Source organism: Nycticebus coucang, chromosome 3 (assembly GCF_027406575.1).
Source record: "Nycticebus coucang isolate mNycCou1 chromosome 3, mNycCou1.pri, whole genome shotgun sequence".
Lineage (NCBI taxonomy): Eukaryota > Metazoa > Chordata > Mammalia > Primates > Lorisidae > Nycticebus > Nycticebus coucang.
Genome location: NC_069782.1, coordinates 113,391,056 through 113,415,165, shown reverse-complemented (window position 1 = coordinate 113,415,165; position 24,110 = coordinate 113,391,056). Strand labels below are relative to the sequence as shown.

Genomic DNA, 24,110 nt, shown 5'->3' with positions numbered 1-24,110 from the left:
TTCTGTATTGTCTTTGTCTGGTATGGGCATCTCCACCTATGGATTAACTAAACTAAAAATCTCAGCATCCTCGTTATCTGTTTAATCTCATCCATGGCACCCTCCTTCTAGCTTATCAGCAATCATTCTACATACTACCTCTATAGTATTTCTCATTTTTGTTTCTTCTGACAAGCTTATACCACTCAATTTCAGGCTCTCGCCGTGTTTCAGTTTTTACTCTAGCAATATCAATAGCTTCAAAACGACTGTTAGCTTTTGCAGGTCTAGTTAAATGTTAGGACAAGCTCTTGTAATAGTCTCAAGCTAATCTCATGTTACCATTCCAACATCTTTTTTTTGCAGTTTTGGCTGGGGCCAGGCTTGAACCCGCCACCCTCAGTATGTGGGGCCAGCGCCCTACTCCTTGAGCCACAGGAACCACCCCCATTCCAACATCTTGTGCTACATTTACTCTATTTATGTTTTCTGAATAATCTATGTTCTTTCAAGTTTCCAGACCTTTGTATACTTGGTTTCTTCTGCCTTAAATGATATGTGCCTTGTCTTGCAGGCCAAATGATGTTAACTGCTGGATTATACTGTGGCATAAAAATATATACACACACACACACACATATACACACAAACACACTCAGAATATATATAATGCTGAATGAAACAATCCAATCTCTGGTTAAATGACCACTTTCATGAAGACTTTCCTGACTCCCCCTGGTGAAGTCCTGCACCACTTACATGTTTTCACTATTGTATTTTATAACTATGGTTTTACTGTAACATTTTCTGTTACATGTTATAATTATGTCACTGTTACACATTAAATGTGGGGGTTTTTTTTGTCCTTATATTTTTGACTGCAGTACCATGTCTGGTAAGTGGTCAAACAATGTCTGTAGAAGAATATCATAGTGTCAACATTTAGAATTGCCAGAAGTGAGCTTAGTTCTACCACTTACTAGTTAATATGAGCGTGGGCAAGTAATTCTCTAGGCTTAGGTTCTCATTTGTAACATGGAGAAAATAGGAAATGCTGGCTGTGAATATTCACTCAGGTGGTGTAAATGAATTCAAGTGAATTCACTTTCCAGCTTGTTTATAAGCTGGGTATAAGATATTTTTGAACAGAATTATTTTTGGATTCAAGTCTGTATCTCTTAAGTCTCATTGGCCACTACATTGTATGTGGAATATAATTAAGAAATATTCCTGGAAGAAATACATCTGCCGTTTACTAAAGTATATTTATTGACATATTTTTAATGAATGTTGTACTATTTATTGATAGTAAAAAAAGTTCCTAAATCCAATCCAATCAGTCTCATTGGCCACTACATTGTACATGGAATATAATTAAGACATATTCCTGGAAGAAATAAACCTGCCGTTTACTAAAGTATATTTATTGACATCTATTTAATGAATGCTGTATTTATTGATACCCCATTTCCCCAAAAATAAGACATCCTCCGAAAATAAGTCCTACTTTCAGGAATGATAAGACGTACCCTGAAAATAAGACCTAGTGCATCTTTGGGAGCACACCTTAAAATAAGACACTATCTTATTTTCGGGGAAACGGGGAGGTAAAAAAAGTTCCTAAATCAAAATATTTTATTGTGATATAACAGAGTAAGATGCTTATCAGACATTAAACCTATCAACTTTGAAAAGTTATCAACAAACAACTAAAATATTTGGAAATGAAAATCAAGTAGATGTCCCACATATTATATATACTAAACATTGCACATTTTATAATATTCAAAGTTCATATTTTTAAAAATTATATAGTCGTAGATTTGACCCATGGGCCCCAAACTTAAAATAGAGAATTCTTACTTTAATTTTAATATATTTAACTATCTAGGTCATTTGACCTAGGAATAAAATAATTTAATGTTTTAAGAATGCAAGTTTTTTTAAGCACACTTAACCTTATATTCATTTTAAATTTAATTATTTTTAATTTGTTATTTATATTTTTTCTATCTTGTTGTTTCCGGATTCAATGAAATCTATTTAAAATAAAATAAAATAAAATAAAAATTTAAAGGAATGTCTGACATGTTTTACAAAAAAAATATCCTTTGAATATTGGCTTTTTTTAAAGTTTATTTTACTTTCCATGTTTAGGTTTAACTCAGCAAATTCTTTCATTTGTTGGTGAATTTGTGCCATTGTGGGGGCCTGGGTCCCTACTACCTTTTCTGGGATCTGCACTAAGAGCAAATAGACTCTGTTATCTCTGGGGGTATAACCTTGAGAGTCTGTGAGAGGCAAACACTATGGCTGGTGTCATCTAGAATGTACAGCTGGCAAGTACAGCGTCCATCCCGTGGTTTTCAGTGAAAACCATAAATCATGTTGACAACATAAAACATAAAGTTAATTTCAGTTACGCATAGTAAAGGGCCCCAAACCACCATGCCCTGTAAAAGACGGGGAAGCTACAGAGAGGAGTATCAAGTAAACACATCACAGGATTATTACAAATCAGGGAGTAAACTTTTACTTTCCTACCTTGCTTCAGTGACTTTTATACATTTACAGGACTCAGGCGATGGTAATCTTTGCTAAGCATTCTGTTCTCGGCTTCAAGATATCAATCAAGGTCAGGTGTGGTGGCTCACGCCTGTAATCCCAACATTCTGGAAGGGATAGCCTGAGCTCACAGGTTTGAGATCAGCCTGAGCCAGAAAGAGACCCGTCTCTAAAAATAGCCAGTTGCTGTGGCCAGCACCTGTAGTCCCAGCTACTCATAAGGTGAGGCAAGAGGATCGCTTGAGTGCAAGAGTTTGAGGTTGCTGTGAGCTAGGATGCCACAGCACTCTGCCAGGGGCAACAAAGTGAGGCTCTGTCATAAATAAATAAATAAACAAAAATAAAATAAAATGATATCAATCAGGCTGTTCACAGCACCTGGAAGGCCCGAATCCTGGACTTCAGAGAGTCAGACAGGCTCTCTGAAAGCTCAGCCCTGAGTTGCCTGGGGCAGACGCCCTGCGTTCTGAGTAACCAGGATGCTGTTCAGGAATACCTGGTCTAAACTACACTACAGATCTAACTCCTATAGCCCATCTCTCTCCATATGGATTTGAGTACTTTTTAAAACTTATATATAGTATATTTAAATACAAAAAAATGCCTGAATGTCTATGATATATATGCATATAATTTATTTTGAAGCACAGTAATATCGAAGAAATGGAAATGACATTTTTCATGACTATAAAATGTTTTCAAATAAGAATAGTGTATAAGAAGTCTAGTGATTCTTTAACCACTCTATGCAACAGAAAAGCCAGGAAAAGGAAGTAGGACATTTGAAAATGAAACTAAATGTTGAATCCTCTGTATATTCTTTCTGACAATGTTTTATTGCTGATCTAATATGAAATTAATAAACTTTTATTATACAAAAACCATAATCATTGCTTTTTATAGAAAAAAAAAGTATGTCAAAGGAAATGGGATTCAATTTATAAACATTTTACCTTGGAAAATAAGTTAATAACTTTTAAAAACCTTGAATATAAAGAGCTATGATGGAACTATTACCAAAATAAATGCTTTTAGTATTGTTAAATTGACACTAATTATAAAGAAGTCTGTATTTACAGATTGGAATGGTTCTATTTACAGATGTGACAAGAAAATCTGTCACTTTAAATTTATATAAATTGCAACATTTAAATATAAACAGCACATTAAAAATAAAAGTGTCACTCCTCAAGGTCCTTCATTTAACCTGATGTTGCTTTAGAATTTCTCTCTCATCTCTCCCCCTGCCCCGCTTTCCGTATATATGTGTGTACACATATGTATGCTTATTTTTCTATTTTATAACTCCATATATTTTATGTCTATGAAAACAAATATGCGAAGAAGAAACAGTTGTTACATCAAACTAGTGCTCAATAACCTTACTGAATTCATTATACCACCTGAAATTACAGGATTTCTTAGCCACACTCAAGACTTATTTATTGATAAAAATTCATTAGCATAGGCAAAATAAAGTGATTTGACATGACCAAGATATTTGCAAAAATGGAATAAACTTAAAAAAGTGAAATAAAAGTGAGAGCTTATTTTGAAGTTCACATCTGCCCAATGCTATTTTACCAAATTACTGGATATCTATAATTTTATTTATAATGTATTTAATACATATATAAAGTGCTTCATTGCTTCTTGCTTATTAGAGAAATACCAGAAAATGCAAATCCACCAAGGAATCCTAAAAACTCTATGATTATACTCACTTAGAGGCATTAACATCTTCGTGTTTGCCATTGTATGTACTTTGACATGTATATGCACATCTACATACCTGTGTACACATTTATTCTTTCTCTAAATCAGGATCATACCGTCCTCCTGCCTTTGACCTATCATTTTTTCTTATTACCTTGCCATAAATTTTAAATTTTTTTGTATTGTAATAGCAGAAAGGATATATAATAAAAAATATATTCAAGTAAAATTATTTCAAAATAAATATTTTTTTCCATTTTATTTTATTGAATTGTCATCTTTTTTAATTTTCCTTACGTTTTAAATCCTTTTGTGTTCTTATAAATCCTGTGTCCGGTGTTGACCTCCAAAGACTGCAGCAAGAGAGCTGCTCTCCTACTTAGGAAACCTCAAACCACACTCAGGTCATCAATGAATGGTTTAACACCAGGTTTCCATGAACCTGATTATATGACAAGCAACAATAGACTTCTTATTAAATGAATATATAACATCTGTAAACTGTGGTAAGCCCACTTCCAAAGAGTACCAAAATTACGAAAAATTACCAAAGTTTGATAGTTTTTAGACAACATTCTCTCTCTCTCTCTTTTTTTTTTTTTTTTGCCTTTTTAGTTTGTTTGACTGTTTTGTTTTGACTTGGCCAAAAATTAGCATGGATCAATTTATCTTTACTTTTGGGCAACATGCTCTAATCTGAATAGTTTTCAGCAAGACCTTCAGGGACTGACACTGACAATGATTAGGGGTGATTACTGCCGGTTGAGTGTCAGTAGTGAAAAGAATTAAAAAAACAAAAACTATATTTGGAGAAGATCTAGGAAAAACATAAAAATAATTTGCAAGTTTACCCAGTGTTCTGTACTGATCTAAATGCTTTATGAATGGGGTATCATTTAATCTTCTTAACCCTGGTAGGTGGAACCAAAGTCATTTCTGAACCATGGAAGATTCAGTAAAGGCCTCAGCTGGTGAGCAGAATGTACAGTCTTTGACTGTGAGGCCCATGGAAGGTTTGCCAAGGAAGTGATCGTACTCACAGGAGTATGACGTAGGCTGAAGATTATTATTAGGTTCCCTGTTTCGGAAAGAGATGACACCTGTGCCGACCTGATAGCTTTCATTAAAAATTGCAGTGTTATTTCTCCCATTTTTTTCCTTCTGTGCAGATACTATCAGCGTTCTGCAGGAATTAAATTAAGACCAGTAGCTTCATCACTGTCTCTTGTTTTCAGAACAAAGCAGAATACAAACACTGCCAGGAAAGGGTTGCTTATATCCTCATTAGTGATGCTGCTTAATTAAAAATGACATGTGGAAAGAAATTTCAATGTTTTCATTGAGTTTAAGGTTAATCTAACCTTTATAAATGTAGAAGTGATACAAATCTTCATTGTGTAATTTTCCTTTTCTCTTTAATTAGCCCTAAATTTCATAATAATTATTAACATAACATACCTTTAATATGCTCAGGAGGTGCCAGAAAGGATTGTGTGTCTTGCTGTGATTCATTAATGCCAGAGACAGAACTGCTTTATTTTTTAATATTTTATAGATAATTCATTTTTAATCATTAAACATACATTATCTGCTTTTCAAAACTTTCTATTAATACTTCTACTTTGAAAAAGTATTAATATTGGCAATTTTGGCCATATTATCTAAAAAGAAAATTTAAGGGATCTCTATAAACATTCTTAAATGACGGGGTTTTTCTACTCCAGAATTATTGTTATTTTTTTTGGTACAGATTTGCTCCTTCCCTCTAAAGAACACTTATTTAATAAATTTTAACCTTTTTTTTTTTTTTTTTTTTTGTAGAGACAGAGTCTCACTTTATGGCCCTTGGTAGAGTGCCGTGGCCTCACACAGCTCACAGCAACCTCCAACTCCTGGGCTCAAGCGACTCTCCTGCCTCAGCCTCCCGAGTAGCTGGTACCACAGGCGCCCACCACAACGCCCAGCCATTCTTTGGTTGCAGTTTGGCCGGGGCCGGGCTTAAACCCGCCACCCTCGGTATATGGGGCCGGCACCCCACCGACTGAGCCACAGGCGCCGCCCAATAAATTTTAACCTTTTATATATTTTTTTCTATTTTACCTGAGAGAACATCAAGATTTATTCCCCCTTATCAGATGTACATTAATTACTGCGAGATAATCTCACTCAATTTTATGATATCTTATGACATAATGTGATAAGAACCAATAAACTCCAATATACCCTTTTGAAAAGGAATATTGTTTAAAAAATTGCTCTCTGGGTAAGTTAACAGCGATACTGTTTGGCCACTGAGATTTTCTCCACCCGTGCCCTTAGGGTTTATTTCCCAGAACTTCATCCCAGTACAGGTAGAGTGTATTAATTTTTTTCTCAGACTCACTATGGTTTACTGAAAAGGAAATATCAGGCATGGGATAACTGTTGGAAAAAAAACTATACAATAATACTTTATAACACTATTTCAAGATAATACTACTCATTTAAATCATATAAATATGTACAATAAAATTCCAATCTGATCAATACTCATTTAAGAGAACCATTTCATTTGAAAGATGCCATTTGAAAAAATTATATTTATTATTCCACAATGGAATAATATTTTAGTATATTTAATAATATACCTTACTGTAATAATAATAATACAGTAAGGTATATCTCAAAGAAAGAAGTCACCTAGTCATAACATTATGGAGGAAAGTGTTCCTCCATTAATTTTCAGCTTCTTGCAAGTATTCCTTTTATTCCCATGAGTATAAAATAAAAAGCATTGTATACTCATGCTGAAAAATAATTCTAGAAAGACAGACCCACTATTTGGTTCCATGACAATGAAAAAATGCCCAAGGATTCAATAGAATTGTGTTTTTGAGTTACATGTTCTGTGCAAGCTAAAATTGGAACATTGCTTTTGAGTTTACTATCATCTTACTGGCATAAAGAACTACTCAGATGTAATAAATAACAATTTCTGTGAATGTTTATTAAGAGATTTTAGGAAGTCAGTCATTTTGCTAAGTGCTTTATATGCATTTTTTCCCATTAATATTAATAAGAAATTCATTAGATAATTATCATCACTTTGCAGACCTGTTGCTAATAACAATTAAGAAACTTGTCTAAGGTTCAACAGTCTGCTCTGATTGAAGAATAAAAATTCACAATCATTTTTCTTATTTTGGGAAAGAGTTACACATTAAAAAACCAAAATATTTTACACCCTTTATGATTTATTTCATTAACATTTTTCACAGTCTTCGTATTTAGCATACTCATAGCATTTGATTAAACTTTAATCAATATTGACTTCAATGAAGAGTTCCCATAGTAATTGCTATTGTGACATCATGTTATTAGAGCAGGAACTACTATTCAAATGTACTTTTTTGTTTGTTTGTTTTGGCACCTTTGGGTTGAGCTTTATCCCACACTTTCACCTTAGCTTTGACCCAAAATAGTAAACAGGTACAGAAGCCTTCCCTGAAAAGAATTTGTTTCGGTATCAGCTGGTCTTGCACTACCCAAAAGGTACTTAATCCTACAGTGAGTGTATTCTGAGCCCATTACCGGGACTTCTTGCGTCCGGAAAGCACACTATTCATCTTTTCCTATGATGCATGGTGTCTGCTGAGTGCCTAAATCCTTCCACTTGCCTCTTCTGTTTGCTTTCACTTATTCTTCTCGCCCAGTTTGTATTCTTTAGCAATGTCCCAAATCATAAAACATCAGCAAGTTCTCTGCCTGTGCTCATGTGAATCTCTTCCCAACCTGTGGATATAATTACACAATTGCCAGGTCCAAACATACTGGTTTATGATCCTGGAGACGGAAACAAAAAACCAGAGACTCATATGCTTATTCATACTGACTTTATTTACTTTCTATCCCCTACTGACCCCTACCTTTCAGATGCAACCTAAAAGCCTTGATTACTAGCATTTCTCAGTCACTGCCACCAATAATATAGGGATCCATCCTCTTAAACCATTCTATTTTCACAGAATAACAAGAAAACTATGTGGCATTGTTTTGTACCAAGCATTAGAAATAGAGAATTCTTTAACGTTAACTAAACAGAAGACTCAATTCAGATAGATACGGAAAAAAATTATGCTGACCAATGAGAAATGATGAGCTCCTCTCCTTTTGTCAGAATCCTTTCTTATATTTCCATGAAAAATAGCTTGATTGTTTTACTTCGTGTTTTTAAACATTTTTAAATTGTATTTTATTTTTTAAATTATATCTGTGCAGCTTGACTTACTTATCTTTTTTATTTCCTACAGTGTATGGGATCTCAACTCTCTTCCCAGCATTCTTTTAAACTCATAAAACAGAGGTAAAAAGAGAATAATAAATAAATAAATAAATAAAAGTAAAAAAAGAAACTACAGAAGTGCTGAAATGACCTGATACCTAATCTTAATTTGGTTATAGTATTGGTTTATAAGAAATAAAAGGATAGACAGTAAAAAATTATTAACCTTTTCCTCTATCCCAACCTAGACACAACCCGCTCCTACTATTTTACTTTGTAGAAGTCTACTGGTCTGTATAAATCCATACAAAAATACATTCACTTCTGCTCAATATTGTAAAGCCGACATTCTCTCCAAAATAGGACTGTAGGTTCAGGTAGATCCAAAATATATTTACTAATATGTACTGATCTGTGAAAATTGATATACTGATTTTAAACTTTATTTTAATGATTACACAAAGCCAAGAGATTCCTATGCAATCTTAGAAGCAAAAAACTAAGCAGGAGACTTATATGATAAAATATTACAAACTTATGTTAACTCAGATAGTGGATTGCTGATGCAAAAATAGACAAATCTGTCAAATGTAATAACATATCCAGAGACAAGTCTTTATATCCACGGTCATTTAATTTAGAACAAAGAGAGCATCTTAATTCAGCAGAGAAGAATGGTCTCTTTAGATGATGCTGCTGGATCAATTACATATCCACATAGGAAATTTAGAAAAGAAATCTTGACCTCTTAGCTCACTTTAAATAGAAAGAGACAACTCTAGATGGATTGTAACTCTATACATGAAAGATGAAATAAAATTTTAAAATAAATTTCTTAAATAGGAAAAAATCTTCATATTCTGTGTTCATCAGAGAGGTTTTAAACATGACATGAACAATGTTCAACAAACAAATAATCAAATTATATTGTACTAAGAATTTCTGCTCATGAAAAACCATAACTGATAGAGTGAAAAGGTGATTTTTGTATTGGGAGAAGACATATCCTATATATGTATCTAATACATTTCTCCACTACAAAATAAACTATAAGGAATGCCACATGTTAATCAGAATGATTAAAATTTTTAGAAATAATAGTCAAAACCAAAATTGTGAAATGACTTGAATTCTCAGATATTGCTAAGGGCATATAAACTAATAAAATATTTTGGAAACTGTTTAACATTACCTATTCATTAAATCTGAACATATGCATACCCCCTGACCTAGCACTTCTACACCTAAGTATTGACCTAGCAGAAATAAATGCATGTATTCATTAAAAAATATACACCAAAAATAATTCATTTAAGCACTGTTTTTAATATCAAAACCCCAAAACATCCTAAGTGGCCAATACCAGTAAATATGATGTATTACCTGTATTATATTTGTACAATGGAATTCTATCTAGCATTGAAAACGAAGCAATTATTCCTGCATGGAACACATGGTGGATATCACAAATACAATGTGAGAAACTGGATTTGGGCAAAGAATGCAAAGTTTTTAAGTCTATTTAAAATTCAAAAACAAGGAAAAGTAATTCTTGGTGTTGCAGGTAAGATAGTTGCTCTTCTAAGGGGAGCCGTGTGGAGTTGGGTGGGAGCAGGAACTGGTAATGCTTGTTTCTTGACCAGAAACAAGTGTGTTCACTTGTGTGCTCACTTTGTGAAGATTTATCTCTCTGCGTGCACAGTTAGGCTTTATGCAATGCCATATATGCATGTTACATTCTAATAAAAATTTTACATCAAAATATCAACTCGGCCAGGTGCAGTGTCTGATGCCTGTAATTCTAGCACTCTCAGAGGCCCATGTGTGTGTACTGCCTGAGTCAGGAATTTGAGACCATCCTGAGCAAGAGTGAGACCCTGTTTCTACTAAAAAAAACTAGCTTGGCCTTGTGGTAGGCACCTGTAGTTCCAGATTCTTGGGAGACTGAGACAAGAGGATCTCTTGAGCCCAAGAGTTGCATGTTGCTGTGAGCTAAAAAGCCATGGCCGTCTACCTAGGGCAACTGAGTGAAAAAATCAACTCACAGAATGTCTTGAGGTCTATTGATTTCAGGTGGTAATATATTGTTTAAAAATATTATTCTTACTGACTTTTGCCTTTTTCTAGATTACCAGGATTTTAATAGGCCAGAACTACTTAGGGGAAAAATCTGGGAGCAAATAAAATGAAACATTACAAAAGAGAAAAATCTATAAAAACTGGTACAGCTACCACATAGTTTCAGGATCTAGTGAATGGGCATCCCTAATTTAGATGTTATTATTCCTGTTCACTAGAATGAATTTTTCTAAATCCAGGAATTTCTTTGCCTGCTTATAGGGGAAAAAAAAGAAGTCCTACAATTTTCAGATTTTCAGTGATACCTGAGGCAACGAAAGCAACTTATCTTTTTAGATATAAAATCTAGCTCCAGGCCCTTACCTTTAATTAAGGTAAGTTAATTAAAACCAACAAGGAAGAGTGAATCATTTTTTATGACTTATTTGAAACCAAATTTTTGATAACACAGTTGAAGGAACTCTGGAGCTTCACTCGTCTTATTGGACATATGAATAGTTAAAGATTAAGATGTATTTAGAGAAGTATGCCTAAAACTTTTTCAAAAGCTCATGTTTTCTTAGATTGTTATAATAGGCTCCAGGTTGGATCAGTACAGCAGTTAAAGTTAAATGGAGGTTTAAGAAATTACAGAATATTTTCAGATACAAGTAATTCTTATTTGCTTGAATTATCCTTTTCTTTTTGAAAAATTCTGAGATGTTAGAAGAATGACGCAAATGTCAATGCTTCTGCCTGTTTCTACAGACGATGGAGAATATGGTCCTTGAAACATGATACAGGGGAATGCACACAATCATCACTGCTCTACAACATATGAAATCTTCTAAAAGAAAATGCAAGCTTAACAAATAGTATTCCACACTCATACCCTGGAATGTTACACATTTAATCATCTGAGAGATATGCAGACATTAAATAAATTTTAATTCTGCCGGAGTGTATTCAGACTTTAAAATACACGAGCCACCAGTTAATTGAACAAAGGAAAACTTACTAGGCCATTCACTAAATAAACTACTTTATTTTTGCGTATCATGTTCAATGTTTCTTCAAATCCATAAAAAAGTGTTCAAATTTTTCTACGTCAAAAAAAAAAATTGTAAGAGCAACTTTTCATCTACTTTGTCAGTACCATGTGCTAACCAATTGTGCCACTGGAGCACTCTTCTCATCTACTTTTAAATATTCAACACTTTCTCATTTTTCAGATAATTTTAGCTTGGGAAAAGTAGTCCTATTTCTATTACAAGCAGTAAAAATTAAGGCAATTCTTAATTGAATTGCATTCAAACCAATAGGCACAAATTGTTTAATAAATGACGGATGATTTTTGGTTTCCCTTCAGTGATATTAAAAAGAAGGATTTGTTTAGAGGGGGGAAGAGAGAGGAAGAGAGTAAAACATACGTGCAAAACTATTGTACTGTGCACTCAATTTCTGTCTACAAAAATAAAACTTTATCTTGTTCATTTATACTGAAATAACTTAATTATAATGTTTTACTCGTTCAGCCCAGTAAGACTGGCACTAATTTTTCATGATTTTCAACTTGTACAGGGGAAAAATTAAAGCTTAAATTGCCCTCAGGAGTCGAAATACTTTTACTTTGTTCAAGGTACACACCATACAAGGTCAGATGCTCATGTGTCCTATGTGGGAAGTCTCGAAAAAATATAAAATACAGTGTAGAAATAAATTGATTTTAGTAATCATCTTTCTGCATACACTGCACAGAATTTAATATATGAGACTTATTTTCTAAAAATATATAAGATATAAAAGTATAAAATAATTAAAAGAAAAATGAGATGATAGAGAATGAAGGCAAAACATTTCAAGGAAATCAGAAAGAAAGTGAATGCGCCAGAATGGGCATTATATCTCTTTAGAGTTGTTAGAGATGGATCTAATATTTGACTCTGAAGATTTGGGAGACAAATAAGAGGAAAACATTGTTAACTACAACATAGTCTGATCATTTAACAAAAATATCCCAATTGTGCAAGAAAAAAAAACAATAGTTTTCTTATTGTTTAGATTCACCAATGAGGCTAAACAAATATAAAGCTATGATAAATGCATAATACTCATAGAAACGTCATCAAATCTAAGTTTCTAGTTCTTTCTTTCTTTTTTTTTTTTTTTTTTTTTGTGTTTTTTGGCCGGGGCCGGGCCTGAACCCACCACCTCCGGCATATGGGGCCAGTGCTCTACTCCTTTGAGTCACAGGTGCCACCCTAGTTTTTTCTTTTTTATGAGATAATCTCACTCTGGTGCCCCAGGCTAGAGTGCTGTAGCATCAGCCTAGCACACAGTAACCTCAAACTCCTGGGTTCAAGTGATCCTCCTGCCTCAGCCTCTTGAGTAGCTAGAACTACAGGCATCCTGCACAATGCCCAACTAATTTTTCGATTTTTAGTAGAGACCAAGTCTCTCTCTTGCTCAAGCTTGTCTTGAACTCCTAAACTGAAGGGATCCACTCCACTTCAGCCTCTCAGAGTGCGAGGATTACAGTCATGAGCCACTACATCCAGCCTAAACATCTAATTTCAACAAGAACCGAAATCCCCAGGAAGTCAAGAGTGATGTTATTCTTGGTACTGTAAACAGACCCAACAGATCATAATGTAAGGCATATTTTACTAATGTGAAAAATCAGTAATTCATTCACACAAAGTATGGAAAGTCTTAATTAAAAAAGCTAAAAGACATGGCTAGCTATAAAAGCAAATGAATAAAACTGTCAACAAACACTAATTTGGAATGTTAAGGGCAATATAAAGACCTTTAAAATCTAACTCTCAATATACCGATTGTCTTAGGGAGCTTGGCAGTATGTAGCAAATAATACACAAATGAGCAAAGCATCAGACTAAGGGGTTGACAGGGCACCTGCTTCTAAAGCAATGCTTATGTGGGAAGACATCTGCAGCCCAGAGTGATGGGGTGTAATGTGCACAGAGAGATAACAGCAGACCCAAGTGATTCTAAAGCTTTTCACCTGAGAGGTAATACAGAACGCTCCATCAGAATGTCTGGCTGTGAATCCTGGCTTCTCTACTGACTAGCTGTACACCTTGGGAAAGTTGCTCCTGGGATGTAGTGAAGAGACGCTACACCAGGGAAACACATCGAGCCCTCAGGAATGTACATGAGATGCTTTCCACCAGGGGAACAGGTGTAGGTCTGAAGACAGGAGAACCCCTTACCTCTCACTAAAAATTGTGTTACTCTCTGCATTTATAACCTTGTACATTCTCATACCTTTCACCACCAGGAAACTGGCATCCTCTGAGTGTAACTGCAGCTTCTGCTGAAACCTCTCACTACCAAATTGCACTCATTTAGAAAGTGTAATAAACAATCAGCAGCTTGAGAGCCAGAACTCTCCCTTTCTTGATGCTTTTTCAAAATACTATTTTCTTAGTTGATAAATTTCCTAAATCTGGCATCTTTTTTTTTTTTTTTAATGATTTTTTTATTTTTTATTTTTTTTGTAGAGACAGTTTCACTTTGTCACCCTCGGTTCTGTGGCATCACAGCTCACAGCAACCTCCAGTTCCTGGGCTTAGGCCATTCTCTTGCCTCAGCCTCCCAAGTAGCTAGGACTAGAGGCGCCCACCACAAGGACCAGCTATTTTTTTGTTGCAATTCAGCCAGGGCTGGGTTTGAACCTGCCACCCTCGGTATATGGGGCCAGCACCCTATTCACCGAGCTACAGGAGCTGCCCTAAATCTGGCATCTTTAATAATTCAAAGATACAACATTCAAATACCTTCAGTTTTTCAGATATTGAGTTTTTTTAATTTGCAACTTGTAGAGAAATAGATTAATTGCTTCTGCATTAACTTTCAGAAAAAAATCCCAAAATTCAAAGGTTTTTTTTATTAATCTTGATCTCTCCATATATTTGCACTAAATGAGGCTATTATAGTTTAAACAACATGAAAAAAACTGAAAAAAAAAATTAGCTAATATTTTGAAAGGCGTTTCTAAAATCTAATCTTATTTGTTACCTTAATAGATGGTGTCCCAAATCACCGAGACCTTCTTAATTTGAAAAGCAATTAGTTGCCTTGTTAATTAACTCTCGATTTTTCATAGAAACTTAATATGTTCTGTTATTTTCTGCCAAGATTCTGCTCCTCATTTCTCCTGGGAAGCCACATAATATAGATCACAAGAAAAGACCTTGAGTAAGGTAGACGTAATTTTGAATTGTGATTTCACTAGCTATTTGGCTGAGTGGTACTGAGGAAGTCACTCAAACTTATCTTCATTTTACCCAAAAATACAATAAGGAATAATACCATCTACCTGAAATTACGGCAAGCTCTAAGTAAGGCAAATAATTTTATGCATTTCAACACATGGGTTAAACACAGTCCTATGAATAGCAAAAAATATGCCATCTTGCTTTTCAATTTGATACAATAATTTGAAAATGATACTAAGATTCCTGTGAAAGTAATCAATGCTTTGGTGTATTTATGATTCCAGTTTTAGTCAACATATATATGTTACCTTCCAATTTTCAAATGGAATGCATAGAGCTGCAACCTGACATTCAACTTAGAAAAAAATTTGACCATGTCTCTTTACTAGACTTTCATAAGTCCTATCTTCCCAGAGATAAATATCCTACCATCCTACCATCACGCCTTATTCACACCATCATTTTTTGTCATCACTTACATTTGCAAGCAACTATTTTCAAAAGCGGACCACAGTAAGACTAAAATAGAACCAAATATCTGATAACCACCTTAAGAACTCACTGAAAATTAATTGTAAGTACTTCCCCCCTCAAACCGGATATTAATGCATCAGTTTTGCAAATACAAGGCCAAATATTCCAATAGTTTTATGCTACCCACTTTTCTTTTATTTTATAATTAAAAAATCATCAAAAATCAAAGACATGTTATTACTTTGATATGCACATTTTCTATAGTAGTGATCAAAAACTTGGGACCTGCCAGACAATTTTAAAAGATTTTTTCTGAACAGGCCGCTGCATAGCTAGGATTATTATGTGAGGACTTTTTTGCTTATCTGTGGTTGTGGATATCACATAAAATACGCAAGGATTTTTGTTGTTGTTGTTGTTCATCAGCTTTCATTAGTGTTCGCATAACCAATGTGTAGCTTGAGACAATTCTTCTTCCAACATGGCCAAGAGAAGCCAAAAGTTTGGACACCCCTGTAGATGATATTATTTTCTACCTATTATAGCAAAAAAAACTACATTGGATATATGTCCACCCAGATGTTATTGTAACTTACTTTGTTCATCCAGATATAGTTATAACCTAATATGTTCATTTGGTTTTTGGAGATGTCTAGCTTATTATAATATAAACTCCCTGAGGACAGAGAGACAGTCCATTTCTTCGTACTTTTGTATTTTCAGCACACAGTAGGAACACGTCAAGTATTTTCTTTAAAAGTTGACTTTCACAAGTCCTTAATCATGTTAGACATGCCACTTCAGAGAAGCTATGCAATTGTCTTCATTTTATTCTCACTGATATTGGATAATTCATTTCAACAACACTTTTACTGTTGCTTTACCTATAGCATATTTGTAAAATAATGCTCTAAATCCACTACCTGTGTGTGACGCCGCTATAGTTTGTGCGTATATTTCAAAGTCTCATCATACTTCAGCCATCCTATTCTTTGCAAGATCTCCTCTTCCCCTTCTTACACACAGCAATATTTTTTAACTTTTATCTTTTGTGCCTTTCACAGTTGACCAAAATAAACTGGCATGCACAGTAGATAATATCTAACATTACGTTACTATTACATAGCAATGGGTATAAAAGCACCTTTCACAATTATGGGCTACTTCCCCAATGTAAACATCATCTTTCCTTCAAACCCCACAGCTTGGCTGGCCCGGATCCATTGCTGTTTCCAAGAATATCTTTGTTGCTCTCACCGTAAAGTGAGAAGACTGGCTTACCTCATTTTCACTGTGGTAGAAAGGGGCAGAGTGCTGCCTTCGAGGCTAAAGGCAGCAACTGAACATGTTGACCACTAAGGACTGATGACTCCCATCTTGTCCTAAGTCCTGCGCCTCCTGCAGACACGCCTGCATTTTGTTTCTTCTGGGGTTTCCTCACTTTGTTTTCTCTACTTAGATTTTCTCCCTCTTATAATCTTTAGTTTGAAAAAACTCTCACCTCCCTTCAGTGACAGACTTAAATTCTTCAATGTTCGAGAAAACTGTTAAGCTTTTACCAGTGGAAGGAAATGTTTCCTTGCCTTGAAACCACATGGCAATTTCTGCTCTCCTTTTGAACTGGTTATTATAGCATGTACTTGCATCAAAACATTGCTCAACTCTCTTTTTCTCTCCTTCCTCTATTTCTATCTTGTCTGAACCGCCTAGGAGATCATGTTGCACGTATTTCATTTCCTACAAGAATTCCTTTCCCTAGCCTGAACAAATCACTGAGATTGGACAGAGAGGAGTCCACAAAGTTCTCTGCAATCCCGGAGGAACAATCAACCCCATCCTTGTTTACCCTGTCACAGGAGTACGCGTATTTGTTCCAGGGCTTATCTCATTACCTGTCATAGAGTCTAGGGGGAGCAGGTAGCATCCTGTGTGCCTCAGTTGCTGCTTGTAGGACACGATTCTGTCTCCTTTATCATCCAGTCCCGATTCTTCTGACATAAATGTCATCAGATTATAATACCTACTGAATTTCCTTGTCATAGTCATCTACATATCTTTTGAGTAATCCCCTTTATTAACGGAATATTTTAACGCTTGGCTTACTTCTTTCTCTATTACATATACTTCTGTTAGCATAAGTGGTGATATAAAAATCCACAAGGACATTCCAATCGTAGCAGCATTTGAGAGCTGAGCACTCTGTCAGTTTTGGTCTTTATACGGCACACGGACCTAGCATTTTCCTAGGATTTCTGCTGCTCATGGCTGATACTTCCCAGTATTCTTTGGTGGATCCCTTTTTCTTCCCTGTCACTTAGTGTTGACATTGTCAGGGATCAGTCTATGGATTCTTCGGTCAACTCCAGTTTCTAGGTGATTTCATCGCAGGCTGTGATTTCTCTCTCAAGTCCAGACCAGCATCTGTCACTGCCCTCCCAAGAACTGTTTATGGATTGAAAAAGCCTGACAAATGCAAAATCTCCACAAATAAACTATTCCTAATTGCCGTCACAGTGTCTGAATGGTGGTATGGGGAGTTGTCCAAAATAAAAACCTCCGTGATATTTTTGATTTTCCTTAATGCAGCATGTAGAATTCATCAGTAAGTCCTTTGTTCTATCTTTTGACTCCCTTCTCGCCATCTCCACAGCCCATCACCACAGTTCAAGCTGCCATCAAACTTTGCCTGGACTAATAAAACACCCTGTTACCCATTCCAAACTTCCACCCTGTGTGGTGTCTATAATAATTAAGCAAATTGAAATATTTTTAAAATCCACTTCTTAGAAATAAAATCACTGCAACTACTTATAGCAGCAACCACTTAGAAAAATTGTAAGCATATTTGATAATAACCAATTAAAAATTGAAAATTATTAACATTGGTCTTAGATACTGCATTTAAAACATTTTAGTAGTTGAACAAAATTATCTAATACATCAAGTTTTTTTTTTTTAACTTTTGGTAAAGTGCTAAAATTAGTACTATCGTTTATATACTTATTTAGCTACCATTTAAAATTCAAAAACTTCTGGCAGAAAAAAGTCTTTACATAATTAACTACGTTACTGCTTCTATAAGAAGTGATAATTTTCTATTTGTCATTAGAAATTCTGTTTTAAGAATCTTCTGAGTTATTATAAATCAAACCTATTGGAAGCGTAAAAACCTACTTGGAAAACAAATACATTTAACATTTTAGTCACCATATAACATTGTAAGTATGTAACTCCCATTTTTATAGTAAAGCTAAAACACAAAAGTTGCTTAGTATTCTACCTACATAATTCATCTGTATTTACTTTGGATAATTAAATCCATATATCTCCAAGTTTCAGGCTTTTGTTTACACAGCGTGAATAAGTACCCAGTTAATGCAAACCACAGGGTTATAGTTTATCTGTAAAACCTGCACTCTATGCTTTTACTTTAGCTCTGTATCTTGAAACACTTTCTCATACCTTAACTCTGAGCACAGAAGCAAACATTCTTGCATCTTCAGATACACCTCCAATGTAGAATTTTTTCTGAAACACTGGGGCATGATCGTTTTCATCCTGAATTTCAATGTATACTTTAGCTGTATTGCCTAGAGGACAAGAAATAATACAATTTTTTTGTTGGTAGTTATTCATTAGGGAAAAATGCACTGAAGTAAATGCTTATCCTACTTTCTGTTTTGAAAAAATAGAAGCAACGTACGTCCGAAAGTCATGCCTAGATGGTGTACCTAGTACCCCCCAATTCAGAGGATACTGATAGTGACGCTTCTGGTATAATAATGTTAAGTAGATGCTATTTCTTTTGATTACAGTGTCCTGGTAATTAATTTTACCTGATTTAATTTGGCACTACAATGTCATATTCTCCTAATTTTAATAAAACGACTCAACCATTCATGTTCACAAACACTTCATACACATTACCAGTTATACTACAGTAGTACAAATCTATAAACTCCTTATGAAATAATAACAACTTCCACAGACTGAAAATATATATGTCGGCTCAGCACCCATAGCTTAGAGGTTACAGTGCCAGCCATATACACTGGGGATGGTGGGTTGGAACCTGGTCTGGGACTGACAATGAAAAAAAGCCGGGCATTGTGACAGATGCCTGTAGTCCCAGCCACTGGGAGGCTGAGGCAAGAGAATTGCTCAAGCCCAAGAGTTTGAGGTTGCTGTGGGATGTGACACCACAGCACTTCTACTAAGGGTGACATAGTGATACTCTGTCTCTAAAAAAAAAGAAAAAAAATGTATATTTATTCTTAAATATAACACCAGCAATGATATTACTTTACCTTAAAGATATACAACATTTTTATTTTAAGACTAAAACTGACAATGGCTGAGGAAGCTGTTTATTTCCACAAATGGCAAATACGTTTTATCAGGTTCTGGAGACAATCAACGTTAGGGAATAACATTCAGTGAGAGGAAAAAAGGAGCTGGAGATATAATTATCAGATGGCTCACAAATGCTCCATTTTGCATCACAGCGGATATACATAAAGGATACATGGACTGTTAAAACTTTCCTCAAATCATACAGCTTTACTGAGTATTGTGGCATCTGGCACTTGCCCAATAATGAGCTTTACAAATAATTTAATGTAATACTAACTTCCAAACAAAACACAATAGGAAATAGGAGTTCAATCATTTTGAAATAAATTCAAATAAGTCTTCTAATGTACTGCCTAGGTTAACTTTCCTGATGAATTTTAATTACGTACAAACATGTGGCAGTTGATATATAAACTGATAGGGACACCCTTGTTTTGGTAGTTTACCTGTGTTGAATCCCCTCTCAAACTTTGCCTAATTAGCACCAACCGGATGGCCCAGCATGTACTTTCTGGGCATACAATATGTCTGTGTTGACTGAATTGCTTGGTCTTGTATTAGAACTTTAAAATCAGATGCTTTTTGCTTGCCTTGAGCAAGGTCAAAGAGAAAGGAGAGTCAACACCAAAGTTTTGCCCCTATCCTGCTGCTACTCATTCGATGTTCCTCTCATTTGCCCTTTCTCCAGATTCCATGAACTGGAGGAGCTCGAATTAGGAAGAACAATGTGACAGGTCACTAGAGATGGGTACCAGTGGGGAGGTACAAGTAACAGCACATTAGGCTTCTCTACCCTGTACTGACAATACAGGGCTCGGGACTGTACCCAAACCACCACCAATCCAGTTCATCCACAACACAGCTCAGTTTTACTTACTAAGACCATTTTATATCTGGAATCAAAGGACGGTAGCAGTTCTATATTTAAGAGTTGTAAAAAGAGGAAATCTAAAACATTTCACCTTTCCAATAACTTATTTCTTTTGTCTTTCATTCAGAAATACATAAAATTCGAATCTGCTGTCCCTTCTCAGAATTCTAAGAATGACAGAGGTCTCAGAATAAAAGATAGAATGATAGGATTCTTTTTCATTAAATGAGGTGAGGCATTTCAAATGCACTAAAATTTGCAAAGAACAACTGGGCTGTGATCTTCTTCCCTTACCTCCCAATCCCAACTTCATATCTTCTTGGTCACCAAGTTCTATACATAAGTCTCATGCACAATTGAATGAATGCATATACAGTATTTCCTGTGTCATTTTTATCTCAACCCCACCATTGCCCACATACTCAAGTCCATTGGTGTCTCGCCTGTGTGAGGACATCAGCTGTTCTCTGGTCATGTATTTGCAATGTGTCCTGCCTTCCGATATCACAGTGATGTTAGAAAATGCTATACAACTCCCATTCATTTATTAAACCATCCATTGTTCACATGCACATTTTATCATTTAATCCTTTATTCAAACATTCAGTATAAGGTTAGAGAGATTGCCATGTATCAGCTACTCTAGTTACTACTATGTAGCGTGAGGCATAAAATATATACTTTTAAAAACAATTTTTATCAAAAACTTAGCATAGAACGCAAAGCTTTCAATAATGTACCATGGTTATTTGGTTTTATTTTACACCCTTGTGAACTTTAACACCTGTCACAGATACTGTCAGCAAATTTAGGGATATGAAGCTCTCTCCCATACACACATGTGTAAAACCACAAGCTACACCTGTCACATCTGAGGCCATTCCTTCTGGCACTACATACTTTCTCAAGGTCATGGTGGGCTCTGTTCTTTGCCCAGTGTAGATCAGGCCTGCAGTGTCCTGAAGAATAAAGACATACGTTATAGAACACGAGAACTCTATCACAGGTAGAACTTTAAGGAACTCGCAATCATGAATTATCAGATTAGTCTTCTCGTTCGTCTTAAAACTGAATAATAAACTTTGAAGGTTGTGGTAGTTATTTACTGATAAATAGTTTGAGTATACCTTTTGTTTTTTTCTGCACTAGGCTTAAGAATCATATCCTGGGACCATAGTGCCTGATTGTCCTAGTTTGGGTCATGTTCATGCCCTTGTGTAGAGAAGTGAAGCCACCAGCTTATCTCTATGTACCTGAGAAGTCACTGGGAAAATTATAATGGAATCATAGTGTGTAAAATCAAAGAATGTAAAATAAATGTTGGTCAGGAAAACAAGAAAAAGCTTTTACTTATAGTTAAATGAGTAGAACAGCATACGTGTAGATTGTTTTTATTTATTACATCAACATACAGTGTGTTTGATACCATCTATATATATCCCTGATTCACATACTTTCTCCCGAAGGACCAAATTTGGATTTTGATTATTTCAAGGCAGAAACTTGGAAGCAACTCTGATGTAAATTCCTTAAAGGGAGACTGCTTTTTATCTCCTCGATTATTTAGAAAATATTTTCTTGTCTCATATTGCATTATGTATGTATGTATTTATTTATTTATTTATATTTGTTTATTTTTTTGAGACAGAGTCTCACTCTGTCACCCTGAGTAGAGTGTCATGGCATCATGGCTCACAGTAACCTGAAACTCTTGGACTTAAGCGATCTTTTTGCCTCAGCCTCCCAAGTAGTTGAGACTGCACATATTTGCCACTATGCCCAGATAGTTTTTCTATTTTTAGTAGAGACAGACTTTAGTCTTGCTCAGGCTGGTCTGGAACTCATGAGCACACACTATCCACCCACCTTGGCCTCCCAAATTGTTCAGATTACAGGCATGAGCCACCACACCCAGCCATTATATTGTATCTTTTATTCAACGTAGATAACAAATACATGGCCAAAGGGAATGAAAAAAGAAAAGAAGGATTGATAAAATGAATAGGAAATACTGTGAGAAGAGTAACAGGCATGCCTAATACCCTGTTATACTTTTCCAGTCGCCCTCTGGTTTGTCCAAACAATGCAGGTTTTGGAAGGAGAAGCACAGAGAGTTGAGGAAACTGCAAACTGGATGAAAGTGGTTTTGCAAGAGAGATTATGAGTTTGCTATGCTCCTTGGAGTCTAGGCCCTCATTTCCACCCCCCTTTGATAATCATTTTCTCAAATATTATAAAAGACGACTTTTGCTTTGACTAGTAAAGCAAAAGAAAACCCAAAGTTTCAGAAGTGACTGCTGCTGTGAGGAAATGTGAGATAACGTCTTGAGATTTGTTAGTTTAATGAAGAAAATAGAACTAAGTAGTCGAGCTCAGAAAAGGACATTAAGACTCAGTACAGACAGCCCTTGAATGGCAGTGCTGTTGTATTTTAGACTTTAAACGTAGTAGAAGTTCAGAAAAGTAAGTGAAGTTCAAAATACCATCAACTTTAACATGAGTCTCTTTTCCAAGACAAAATTCAGTTTGAGTTTTTTCTTTAACTTTTAATCATCAATACCGTGCTTTCATTTTTCACTTCTTAGAGAAGCCCTGTTACACACAAGATAAATCTATATCTTTTATCCACCTGACAAACCTATTGTGATGTTGCACTAGATCCAAAAACAAAAAAACAAAAACAAACAAAAAAGTTCCCTGTTGAATAACGAGCCAAGAAGTTCAAACAATATTCACAACCATGATCGATTTTACCTCTCTGGAGACATTTTTGGAAGTCATAACCACAGGTTAGGAGGAAGGTGACGCTACCAGAATTTAGTGGGGGCAACGATGCTGAAAAACATTCTGTGATGAAAAACAAAAAAAGTGCCCCCCAAAGAGACCCAAGAAAATCACTCACCAAGATGTCAATAATGATGAGGTTGAGAAAGCTTAAGTTAGAAAAGAAAGAAATAGGGTGGCGCCTGTGGCTCAGTGAGTAGGGCGCCGGTCCCACATGCCAGAGGTGGCGGGTTCAAACCCAGCCCTGGCCAAAAACCAAAAAAAAAAAAAAAAAAAAAAAAAAAAGAGAAAGAAATATCAGAGAAGTTAAGAAAAAAATGGGAAGTTTGTGTAAATGCATAGTTATGCCCTCTTCGGAATCCACTTGCGTATTTTTTTTTTTTTGTAGAGACAGTCTCACTGTACCGCCCTCGGGTAGAGTGCCATGAAGTCACACTGCTCACATCAACCTCTAACTCTTGGGCTTACGCGATTCTCCTTCCTTAGCCTCCCAAGCAGCTGGGACTACAGGCACCACAACGCCCAGCTATTTTTTTGTTGCAGTTTGGCTGGGGCTGAGTTTGAACCCGCCACCCTCGGCATATGGGGCCGGCGCCCTACTCACTGAGCCACAGGCACCACCCCACTTGCGTACTTTTAATACAAAACTAACCAAGATGTCCTGCAATTCTCTGACCACATTTTGGTCATACTCATTTTAACGACTGTGTTGTTTAAAGTCGGGGGCTCAATCCTGTGCACCACCATTCCCATCACTGCCTGCTGCTCTTTGCTCCTGACATTCCCTCCATCTGGAATGTGCTTAAAT

General features: G+C 35.5%; 1 protein-coding gene across 1 annotated transcript in view; it reads right to left on the bottom strand.

Moving 5' to 3' along the window:
- LOC128581091 (protocadherin-15-like) overlaps positions 1-24,110 on the bottom strand; it is a 724,065-nt gene that overhangs the window by 63,822 nt on the left and 636,133 nt on the right. The window contains exon 27 of the mRNA XM_053583500.1: positions 18,757-18,884. Within this exon, the coding sequence (XP_053439475.1) occupies positions 18,757-18,884 (128 nt within the window). The remainder of the gene's footprint in view (positions 1-18,756; positions 18,885-24,110) is intronic.